This window comes from Pongo pygmaeus, chromosome 20, assembly GCF_028885625.2.
Source record: "Pongo pygmaeus isolate AG05252 chromosome 20, NHGRI_mPonPyg2-v2.0_pri, whole genome shotgun sequence".
Taxonomy (NCBI): Eukaryota; Metazoa; Chordata; class Mammalia; order Primates; family Hominidae; genus Pongo; species Pongo pygmaeus.
Genome location: NC_072393.2, coordinates 59074426 through 59087162, shown reverse-complemented (window position 1 = coordinate 59087162; position 12737 = coordinate 59074426). Strand labels below are relative to the sequence as shown.

General features: G+C 42.4%; 1 protein-coding gene across 5 annotated transcripts in view; it reads left to right on the top strand.

The window, feature by feature from the left end:
* ZNF888 (zinc finger protein 888) overlaps positions 1-12438 on the top strand; it is a 35942-nt gene extending 23504 nt beyond the window's left edge. For all 5 annotated transcript variants that reach the window (XM_063658359.1, XM_063658358.1, XM_063658361.1 and 2 more), the window contains 2 exons: positions 1538-1664; positions 8670-12438. In XM_063658359.1, the coding sequence (XP_063514429.1) occupies positions 1538-1664; positions 8670-10687 (2145 nt within the window). In that variant the 3' untranslated portion in view covers positions 10688-12438. The remainder of the gene's footprint in view (positions 1-1537; positions 1665-8669) is intronic.
* The last annotated feature ends 299 nt before the right edge of the window (positions 12439-12737 follow it).

Sequence of the window (12737 nt, the reverse complement as noted above, 5' to 3'; positions counted from 1 at the left end):
GGAATCTTGCTCTGTCACCCAGGCTGGAGTGCAGTGGTATGATCTTAGCTTACTTCAAACTTTGCCTCCCGGGTTCAAGTGATTTTCCATCCTCCAGGCCAGGCAGTTGAAAAGGTGATTGCTTCCTCTAGGATGGGGCATTTCCTGTTTTCTTAGATCTGACAAGATTCCCCCCAGCCCCCAGTTATCAATGTGTTATTTTCCACCAAGGTGAGATTCCTCTTCAGTTAAACAAAACTTGCTACTTTTTATATATTTAAAACCTTTATATATATATGTATATATGTATACAATATATATATATACACACATCCCCACACATATACACACACATATATATGTACACGCACATATATACATACACATACATATGTACTCACACGTATATATTTTGAAAATCTTTTATATTTTGTAAATCTGGGACAAATGACAACCCTCTGTATTAACATCTAGTTTTTTGCGAGTCTGTGCAGGTTTTATTATTTTGTGAACATTTACAAAATGGATTTTGTACTTTGAGTAAGTTTGTTTTCATGTATTTTATTTTATTTTGAGACAGGGTTTCACTTTGTTGCCCAGGCTGGAGTGCCCTGGTGTGATCGTAGCTCACTGAAACCTCCACCCTCAGAGTCAAGCCATCCTCCCACCTCAGCCTTCAAAGTAATTGGAACCACAGGTGCCTGCCACCATGCCTGACTAATTTTTTATTTTTAATTTTGAGACCTAGTTTCTGTTGCCCAGGCTGGAGTGCAGTGACATGATCTGGGATCACCACAACCTCTGCCTCCTGGGATCAAGCCATTCTCCTGCCTCAGCCTCCAATGTAGCTGGGATTACAGGCATGTGTCACTGCACCTGGCTGATCTTTTACTGTGGACATTGTCATCTGTGAAGACATCACTCATGCTCTGTCTCATCGAGATACTGACTGTCACTTGGTGTGTCCATAAAAGTTTCAAACATTTCTATAGCAGGAACCCTGCATTGATTTTTTATTTATTTCCTGTATTTTTTACAAACATAAGAAATGCATACTGACAGGGTGTCTTGACCTCTTCAAAAAGTATAATAAAGACATCATGTGAGGCCAGGCACGGTGGCTCACACCTGTAATCCCAGAGCTTTGGGGGGCTGAGATGGGCAGATCATGAGGTCAGGAGATAGGGACCATCCTGGCTAACATGGTGAAAGCCCATCTCTACTAAAAATACAAAACAATTAGCCAGGCATGGTGGCAGATGCCTGTAGTACTATCTACTTGGGAGGCTGAGGGAGGAGAATGGTATGAACCTGTGAGGTAGAGCTTGCAGTGAGCCGGGATCATGCCACTGCACTCCAGCCTGGGTGACAGAGCAACACTCCATCTCAAACAAAAAAAGAAGAAAAGAAATGCATCATGTGGTGAAAAATCCCTTACTCAGATTTGTCAGAACATTCAATACAATTAAATGCTTGCTTTCCCCTCTCTTCTTCTCATTTTCTGTAAAGATAAGAACTCCTCTCATAACCATTTGGTTAAAATGTGTTTTCATTTCAGGGTCTATTGACATTCAGGGATGTGGCCATAGAATTCTCTCAGGAGGAGTGGAAATGCCTGGACCCTGCTCAGAGGACTCTATACAGGGACGTGATGCTGGAGAATTTTAGGAACCTGGTCTCCCTGGGTGAGGATAACTTCCCTCCTGGGGATGTGCTCTTGTGTATCTTTGCATTTTCTCTTGTTTCTCTTGGGAGCCACATTTTTCTTGACTAAAATGGAAGCTGTATTGATTTTGAAATGAAAAGCTTCATGATGTAGCATCTGGACTTTCACTGTCCCCTTTGTTTAGATGTTCTGCATTCTTCATGATACCTCAATGTGGGTTCCAGGACTAAAGTAGGCATAAAACTTTATGGCAAGCTGGGCATGGTGGCTCACACCTGTCATCCCAGCACCTTGGGAGGTATGTGGATCACTTTAGATCAGGAGTTGGAGACCAGCCTGGCCAACATGGAGAAACTCAGTCCCTACTAAGAACGCAAAAATTAGCCAGGCATGGTGGCACACACCTGTAATCTCAGCTCCTAGAAAGGCTGAGGAAAGAGAATCACTCAAACCCAGGAGGCAAAGGTTCTAGTGAGCCAAGAACACACCACTGCACTCCAGCCCAGATGGCAGAGCAAGACTCTGTCTCAAAAAAAAAAAAAAAAAAAACCTTACAGCAGAGTTTAAAAATATCCAGTTCCCTGTTTGCTTCTCCTGTGCTTTCGATTCAGTAGTTCTTGGAAGAGAGCTCGATGTCCACATATTACATATTACAGTGCTCCGTAAGCATTCAGAAGGAGGCAGCCAGAGGAGGAATTAGTGAAATATTTTCCTAGATCTATCTGCAATGTCTTCTTTCCTACTGAAACATAGGGCTGGGACACTAGAAAAGCTCCAGCACTTTGTGGTCCTTTCTTTTTATAAGTAGGAGTCTCTGACCTGTTATCTACATGTTGGAGCAAGAGAAAGAGCCCTGGACTGTGGACAGTGAAGTGAAAATAACAAAAAACTCCAGATGGGTGGGAATGTATTACAGGTGTAAATGCAGGTAAGAGCTCAGATGGGCAGAGTGGAAGCTCCACCTTCAAATAGTGTGTGGGGAAACTCTCTGCAAGTCGGAGAATTCTGTGGGTAAAGGAAAGTTTAAATCCTGAGATCTTTGAAAGGACATCTTTCTTTGCCCCTGCTTATCTCTCTGCTCTTTCTTTTCTTATGACAGAGTCTCACTCTGTCACCAAGGCTACAGTGCAGTGGTGCAATTTTTGCTAATTGCAGCCTCCGCCTTTTGGGTTCAAAGGATTCTTGTGCCCCAGCTTTCTGGGTAGCTGGGACTGCAGGCTCTCACCACCATGCCCAGCTAACTTTGTGTTTTTAGTAGAGACTGGGTTTCACCATGTTGGCTGGGCTGGTCTCAAACTCCTTATCTCAAGTGATTCACCTGCCTCGGCTTCCCAAAGCGCTGGGATTACAGGCATGAGCTGCCATGCCCAACCGTTATTATTTTAAATAGTTTTGTCTTTTAGTTCTTAGTAAACATATAAGTGGTTTAAGCATGATTCCAGTGTGAATATAACAACCACATTAGTGTCCATTCCTTTCAGTATGCAGAAGTGAAGTGTGTTGTATAGATATTTGGGCAGAGGTTATTGTTGAAGGTATGTTAAACATCTTAAACTTATAGTATAATAATGAAACTTAAAATTTCTGTAACCTGGCTGGGTACAGTGGCTCATGCCTATAATCCCAGGACTTTGGGAGGATGAGGTGGGGGCGGATCACCTGAGGTCAGTTCAGAACCAGCCTAGCTAACATGTTGAAACTTTGTCTGTAGTATAATTACAAGACTTAGCCAGGCACGGTGGTGGGCAGCTGTAAACCCAGCTACTCAGGAGGCTGATCCAGGAGAGTCACTTGAACCCAGGAGGTGGAGGTTGCAGTGAGCCAGGATGGTACATTCCACTCCAGGCTGGGTGACAGAGCAAGACTCCATCTCAAAAAAAAAAAAAAAAAAAAAAAAATTCCGTAACCTGCAAAAACTACTTCTTCTCCAGTAGAATTTTAAATTTACGTCAGAATTATTTCTGCGTATGTTGCATTTTCATTAACATATATCTACAGTGTTTTTTCATGACTTTTAATTTTAAATAATATGAAAAAGGTTTAGTTATGAAGAAAAGGTACACATATGCCAGTTTCTGTATCTGTCCTTTTATTAATTAATTTATGTGTTTATGAGACATAGTTTTGCTCTCTTCACTTAGGCTGAAATGTAATGCTGCGATCTCGGCTCACTGCAACCTCTGTCTCCTGGGTTCAAGCAATTCTTCTGCATCAGCCTCTGGAGTAGCTGGGATTACAGGCATGCATCGCCACACCCAGCTAATTTTGTATTTTTAGTAAAGACAGGCTTTCTCCTTGTAGATCAGGGTGGTCTTGAACTCCCGACCTCAGGTGATCCGCCTGGCTTATCCTCCCAAAGTGCTGGAATTATAAGCATGAATCACCATTCCCGGCCTATCTGTTTTTTAATTTACCTTTACTGGAGAACTTTGTATATGCTTCTGGGTTGGAGTTACTCTTTAGCCTTCTTTCATTATTTTTCTTTGAGACAGAGTCTCAGTCTGTCACCCAGGCTAAAGTGCAGTGGTATGATCTCGGCTCACTGCAACTTCCACCTCCCAGGTTCAAGCGATTGTCCTGCCTCAGCCTCTCAAGTAGCTGGGACTGCAGGTGACTGCCAACACGCTGGGCTAAATTTTTGTATTTTTTTTTAGTAGAGACAGGGTTTCAGCTTGTTATCCAGGATTGTCTCAATCTCCTGACCACGTGATCCTCCCGCCTCAGCCTCCCAAAATGCTGGGATTACTGGCATGAGCCACCGTGCCCGGCCTGTCTCAATGTTTTTAAAATATGTTATTGCTGGCCAGGCACGGTGGCTCACACCTGTAAGCCCAGCACTTTGGGAGGCCGAGGGGGGCGGATCACGAGGTCAGGAGATAGAGACCATCCTGGCTAACATGGTGAAACCCCGACTCTACTGAAAATACAAAAAATTAGCCGGGCGTGGTGGCGGGCGCCTGTAGTCCCAGCTACTCGGGAGGCTGAGGCAGGAGAATGGCATGAACCTGGGAGGCAGAGCTTGCAGTGAGCCGAGATTGCACCACCGCACTCCAGCCTGGGCGACAGAGCAAGATTCCATCTCAAAAAAAATAAAAATAAAGGTCGGGCACAGTAGCTCACTCCTGTAAGTCCAGCACTTTGGGAGGCTGAGGTGGGTGGATCACGAGGTCAGGAGATCGAGACCATGCTGACTAACATGGTGAAACCCCGTCTCTACTAAAAATACAAAAAAATTAGGGCGTGGTGGCGGGTGCCTGTAGTCCCAACTACCTGGGAGGCTGAGGCAGGAGAATGGCCTGAACGCAAAAGGCAGAGCTTGCAGTGAGCTGAGATTGCGCCACTGCACTCCAGCCTGGGCGACCGAGTGAGACTCCATCTTAAAAAAATAAAATAGTAATAAAATAAAATAAAAATAAAATATGTTATTGCTATTAGATGACTTCATGTATTGCAAGTCTTACAGTACAGGCTTTTAACTTCCTTTGTTTAATAAGATTTGTCAGCCTTCGGTGATGTTGATGATAAGATGCTCTTTTTCCTGTTTCTGTCATTTCACTGTCCTGTTAGAAATAGCTTAGACTGATGCTGGGCACGGTGGCTCACGCCTGTAATCCCAGCACTTTGGGAGGCCAAGGTGGAAGGATCACGAAGTCAAGAGATCAAGACCATCTTGGCTGACATGTTGAAACCCCGTCTCTACTAAAAATACAAAAAAAATTATATGGGCATAGTGGCGGGCGCCTGTGGTCCCAGCTACTCAGGAGGTGAGGCAGGAGAAGGGCATGAACCTGGGAGATGGAGGTTGCAGTGAGCTGAGATCATGCCACTGCACTCCAGCCTGGGCGACAGAGCAAGACTCCGTCTCAAAAAAAGAAAAAGAAAAAGAAATAGCTTAGACAGCTGGCTGTGGTGGCTCACTCCTGTAATCCCAGCACTTTCAGAGACCAAGGTGGGCAGATTGCTTGAGGTCAGGAGTTTGAGATCAGTCTGTACAACATGGTGAAATCTCAAATATACTAAATGCCAAAAATGGGCCAGGTGCAGTTGCTCACACCTGTAATTCCAGCACTTTGGGAGGCTGAGATGGGCCAATCATTTGAGGTCAGGAGTTCAAGACAAGCCTGGCCAACATGGTGAAATCCCATGTCTACTAAAAATATAAAAATTAGCAGTTCATGGTGGTGTGCACCTGTAATCCCAGACTTGGGAGGTTGAAGCAGGAGAATCACTTGAACCCAAGAGGTGGAGGTTGCAGTGAGCCAAGATCATGCCACCGCACTCCAGCCCGGGTGACAGAGTGAGACTCTGGACTGAGGAGGGAGAATCACTTGAGGCAGGAGAATCATGCCACTACACTTGAGCCTGGGTGATAGAGCATGACTCAATCTCAAAGACAAAAAAGGAAATAGCTTAAACTGGGAGGCTTAAGAGACAGAAATTTATTTTTCATGAATTTGGGAAGCGGGAAATCCAAGAGCAAAGTGCCAGCCAAATTGGTTCCTGGTGAGAACCTTCTTCCTGGTTTAGCCCAGCCATCTTCCTGCCATGTCCTAATATGGTGGAAAGAGGAACAGGCAATAAGCTCTTTAATGTCTCTTTATAAATGCACTTTTAGTATTCATGGGTAGTCAACACCCATGGCTAAATTCTCTGCAAGTCTGCATCTGCAGGAACATCCTATTAGAGAATACCACATCTACCAAAGCTTATTTGAGAAGTAGTTATTTATTTTATTTTATTTTTTTGAGATGTAGTCTCATTCTCTCACCCAGGCTGGAGTGCAGTAGCATGATCTCAGCTCAATGCATCCTCCGCCTCCCAGGTTCAAATGATTCCTGCTTCAGCCTCCCAAGTAGCTGGGATTAAAGGCACCCGCCACCATGCATAGCTATTTTTTTTGTATTTTTAGTAGAGATGGGGTTTCACCATGTTGTCCAGGCTGGTCTTGAACTTATGACCTCATGATCCACCCACCTCAGCCTCCAAAAGTGCTGGGATTACAGGCTTGCACCACAGCGCCCAGCTGTTATTCAATTCTTTTTTTTTTTTTTGAGACGAAGTCTCGCTCTAGTCCCCAAGGTTGGAGTGCAATGGTGCAGTCTATGCTCACTGCAACCTCCGCCTTCCAGGGTCACGTGATTCTCCTGCCTCGGGTCCCCCAAGTAGCAGGGATTACACGCCCGGCTAATTTTTGTATTTTTAGTTGAGACGGGGTTTCACCATGTTGGCCAGGCTGTTCTAGAACTCCTGACCTTGGGTGATCTACCCACCTTGGCCTCCCAAAGTCCTGGGATTACAGGCATGAGCCACCATGCCTGGCCATAGTCAATTCTTATTCCTTTATAATGCTGTGTATTTTCTTGACCTCATATATTAGAAGGTAGTGATCTTAACATGTATTTCATTTGTTATGTTGTGTACTGGTGGTGGTAAGAACAAGTTGTGGCTTTTTTCTTAAGAGGGAATTCTTTAGAATTCTGCAGGCTGTATAAATCTACTTATTTTCTTGTTTGTTTTATCATGGGTTACAATATTTTATTATTTGATTAATGAATTAATAACATATTTTATTAATTGATTTTTATGATTTTATGTGTGAGTTTTTGGTATGTGGTATGCAATATAACTGAGAAATTCCACTCATTAATGTCAAAAGTGCCCCCGGGTGCAGTGGCTCATGCCTGTAATCCCAGGATTTAGGAGGCTGAGACGTGTGGGTCACCTGAGGTCAGGAGTTCGAGACCAGCCTTGCCAACGTGGTGAAACCCCATCTCTACTAAAAATATAAAAATTAGCTGGGCATGGTGGCATGTGCCTGTAATCCCAGGTACTCAGGAGGCTGAGGCAAGAGACTTGCTTGAACCCAGGAGGTTGAGGTTACAGTGAGCCCAGATTGTGCCATTGCACTTCAGCCTGGGTGACAGAGTGAGACTCCATCTCAAAAAAAAAACAAAAAGCAAAAATTTTTTAAAAAAGTTACAAAGTGCCTGTTCCACATGGATATAGGTAATTTTGTAACAGTTATTCAGAAAAATAGAATATTAACATTTTCTTTTATTTTTTTGAGATGGAGTCTCACTTTTTTGCTCAGGCTGGAGTGCAGTGATGCGATCTCAGCTTACCACTATCTTCGCCTCCCGGGTTCAAGTAATTCTCTTGCCTCAGCCTCCCAAGTATCTGGGATTACAGGCACCCGAGACCACACTCGGCTACTTTTTGTATTTTTAGTAGAGACAGGGTTTTGCTACGACGGCCAGGCTGGTTGTACTCCTGATCTAAGGAGATCCACCTGCCTCGGCCTCCCAAAGTAGTGGGATTACTGGTGTGAGCCACCACGCCCTGCCTACTTTTTTTTTTTTGACTCGAGTCTCACTTTGTCACCCAGGCTGGGGTGCTGTGGTACGATGTTGGCTCACTGCAACCTTTGACTCTTGGCTTAAAGTGATTCTTGTGCCTCAGCCTCCCGAGTAGCTGGGATTACTGGCACGGGCCACAACATCTGGCTAATTTTTGTAATCTTTTATTATCTTCTCAGTGCTATGATTGTTTGACAGTACAGAATTTCCATTGATTTTGGTTATCCTTACAAGAGTTTGTTGTTGATTATTTACCAATATAGTACATTGTCCAGTCCTTTAGCATTTATTTCTATACAGTAAATATGCTGTAAATATGAAGAATATATATTTTCTTCTTTTTGTTGTGACAGTGATAAATTTTTTGCAAACTGTGACACACTTTAGGGTCACAATGGAAAAATACTCCTTACTTTAGGCTTACACATGTTTGTGCCCTGTCAGTGTTTTGTCATGACATTAGAAATAGGCTTCCATAGAAATGATTTGAAGTACATGTAATCGCCCTTCATTTATTAAAGAATCTTCCTCCTTTTGTGTTCCTGAACTTTGAAGCTCATGTTTGAGATGTTTAAAATAGGAATTGTTTTTGGTGTCATATTTACACATTTCAGTATTATATATTATCTGTACTGATTTGGAAACCTGTTGGTGTTTATATTTTGTAGATATCTCTTTCAAATGCATGGTGAAGGAGTTCTCATCAATAGGGAAAGGCAATACAGAAGTGTTCCACACACGGACATTGCAAAGACTTGCAAGTCATCACATTGGAGAATGTTGCTTCCAGGAAATTGAGAAAGACATTCATGACTTTGTGTTTCAGTGGCAAGAAGATGAAACAAATGACCGTGAAGCACCCATGACAGAAATCAAACAGTTGACTGGTAGTACAGAGCAATATGATCAAAGTCATGCTGGAAACAAGCCTATTAAAGATCAGCTTGGATTAAGCTTTCATTCGCATCTGCCTGAACTGCACATATCTCAGCCTGAAGGGAAAATTGGTAATCAAGTTGAGAAGTCTATCAACGATGCTTCCTCAGTTTCAACAGCCCGAATAATTTCTTGTAGGCCCAAAACCCATATTTCTCATAACTATGGGAATAATTTCTTCCATTCTTCATTACTTACACAGAAACAGGATGTACACAGGAAAGAAAAATCTTTCCAATGTAATGAGAGTGGCAAATCCTTTAATTGTAGCTCACTCTTTAAAAAACATCAGATAATTCATTTAGGAGAGAAACAATATAAATGTGATGTATGTGGCAAGGACTTTAATCAGAAGCAATACCTTGCACGTCATCATAGATGTCACACTGGTGAGAAACCTCACATGTGTAATAAATGTGGCAAGGTTTTTAATAAAAAAGCATACCTTGCACGTCATTATAGACGTCATACTGGAGAAAAACCTTACAAGTGTAATGAGTGTGGCAAGACGTTCGGTGACAAGTCAGCCCTCTTAGTTCACAAGACAATTCATACTGGAGAGAAACCTTACAAGTGTAATGAATGTGACAAGGTTTTTAATCAACAGTCAAACCTTGCACGTCATCATAGAGTTCATACTGGAGAGAAACCTTACAAATGTAAAGAATGTGACAAAGTTTTCAGTCGCAAATCATACCTTGAAAGACATAGGAGAATTCACACTGGTGAGAAACCGTACAAATGTAAGATTTGTGACAAGGCTTTCAGACATGATTCACACCTGGCACAACATACTGTAATTCACACTAGAGAGAAACCTTACAAGTGTAATGAGTGTGGCAAGACGTTTGGTGACAATTCAGCCCTCTTAGTTCACAAGACAATTCATACTGGAGAGAAACCTTACAAGTGTAATGAATGTGACAAGGTTTTCAATCAACAATCAAACCTTGCACGTCATCATAGACTTCATACTGGAGAGAAACCTTACAAATGTAAAGAATGTGACAAAGTTTTCAGTCGCAAATCACACCTTGAAAGACATAGGAGAATTCACACTGGTGAGAAACCATACAAATGTAAGGTTTGTGACAAGGCTTTCAGACGTGATTCACACCTGGCACAACATACTGTCATTCACACTGGGGAGAAACCTTACAAGTGTAATGAGTGTGGCAAGACCTTCGTTCAAAATTCATCTCTTGTAATGCATAAGGTCATTCATACTGGAGAGAAACGTTACAAGTGTAACGAATGTGGCAAAAGTTTTAATCACAAATCAAGCCTTGCATATCATCATAGACTTCACACTGGAGAGAAACCTTACAAGTGTAATGAATGTGGCAAGGTTTTTAGGACACAGTCACAACTTGCATGTCATCATAGACTTCATACTGGAGAGAAACCTTACAAATGTGAAGAATGTGACAAAGTTTTCAATATCAAATCACACCTTGAAATACATAGGAGAGTTCATACTGGAGAGAAACCATACAAATGTAGGGTTTGTGACAAGGCTTTTGGGCGTGATTCATACCTTGCACAACATCAGAGAGTTCATACTGGAGAGAAACCTTACAAATGTAAGGTTTGTGACAAGGCTTTCAAGTGTTACTCACACCTGGCACAACATACTAGAATTCATACCGGAGAGAAACCTTACAAGTGTAGTGAGTGTGGCAAAGCCTTTCGTGTGCAGTCAACACTTATTCACCATCAGGCAATCCATGGTGTAGGGAAACTTGACTAATGTAATGATTGTCACCAAGTCTTCAGTAACGCCACAACCGTTGCAAATCATTGAAGAATCCATAATGAATAGAGATCTTACAAGTGTAGTAAATGTGACAAATTTTTCAGACATCGTTCATACACTGTAGTTCATGGGTGAACTCATACTGGAGAGAAACCTTACAAATGTCATGATTGAGGCAAGGTCTTCAGTCAAGCTTCATCCTATGCAAAACAGGAGAATTCATACAGGAGAGAAACCTCACAAGTGTGATGATTGTGGCAAAGCCTTCCTTCACATTCACACCTCATTAGACATCAGAGAATCCATACTGGACAGAAATCTTACAAATGTCATCAGTGTGGCAAGGTCTTCAGTCCAAGGTCACTCTTTGCAGAATATCAGAAAATTCATTTTTGAGATAATAGTTCCAAATGCAATGAGTATAGCAAACCATCAAGCATTAATTGACACTAGAGTCAGTTCAGCATTGACTTGAGTTTGAGTTGACTTAACATTGAGTTCAAGCATTAATCGACATTAAAGTGTTTATGTTAAGAAGATTAGGCTGAGTGAGGTGGCTCACACCTGTAATGCCAGCACTTTGGGAGGCCAAGGTGGGTAGATCTCTTGAGGTCAAGAGTTTGAGACTAGTGTGGCCAACAGGCATGAGCCACTTTTCCCAGCCTGTTTTTTGTTTCTTTAACAAAAACAGGGATTATTTTTGTTGTTGTTGTTCTTGTGAGCAATAAAGTGTTTTAATCACCTGGGTGCAGGTGGGCTGAGTCCGAAAAGAGTCAGGGAAGGGAGATAGGGGTGGGGCCATTTTATAAGATTTGGGTAGGTAGTGGAAAATTACAAAGGGGGTTGTTCTCTGGCTGGCAGGGGTGGGAGTCACAAGGTGCTCAGTGGGGGAGTTTTTGAGCCAGGATGAGCCAGGAGAAGGAATTTCACAAGGTAATGTCATCAGTTAAGGCAGGGACGGCCATTTTCACTTCTTTTGTGGTGGAATATCAACTGATAGGCATTTTTATGGGATTGTGTTGAATCTAAATCACACTGGGTTATATAATTATTTAACAATATTAATTTTTCCAAACTATCAATATGGGTTGTATCTCTATGTATGTTTTTAATCATTTTGATCAACGTTTGTAGATTTCAAGGTACATACTTCTCAGCTTTGTACGTTTATTCCTATTTCTTAGTTTAAGTTCTCTAGCAAATGGAAGTGTTTTTTAATTTTCTTTTAAAATTGTTTATTCTTAATGTATGGAAATTCAAGAAATTTTTGGTGCTGATATTATATTGTGCAAATCCACTGAATTTATTTAGCAGTTCTGAGGGAAGAGAGAGACCCTCTCATATTGCTTTATACTCAGTACCTGTATTAAGAAAAAAATAAGGAAGTGGAATCAAAGACAGGCAGCCTGGTGCCAGGCCCAAAACCAGGCCTGAGCCTGCCTGGCCTAAACCCAGTAGTTAAAAATCAACTCATAACTTAGAAACCAATGTTATTCATAGATTCCAGACATTGTATAGAAGAACACTGTGAAACTCCCTGCTCTGTTCTGTTCCACTCTGACCACTGGTGCATGCAGACCCTGTCATGTACCCCTTGCTTGCTCAAATCAATCATGACCCTTTCATGTGAAATCTTTAGTGTTGTGAGCCCGTAAAAAGGACAGAAATTGTGCATTTAGGGAGCTCAGATTTTAAGGCAGTCGCTTGCTGATGCTCCCAGCTGAATAAAGCCCTTCCTTCTACAACTTGGTGTCTGAGAGGTTTTGTCTGTAGCTCATCCTGCTACATTTCTTGGTTCCCTGACCAGGAAATGAGGTAACTGATGGATGCCCAAGGCAGCCCCTTAGGTGGCTTATGCCTATGCTGTGGAGCATCCCTGCAGGGGACTCCAGCCAGCCTGAGTGACATGATCCAAAGAGCATTCCCAGGTAGGATATTGCACCAGTGGATCACCTCACCAGAGCAGCACGTAGCAGGCCCCCATGGAGGATTAACACAGTGGCTAAACACCGGGAAGGAACTGGCACTTGGACTCCGGACATCT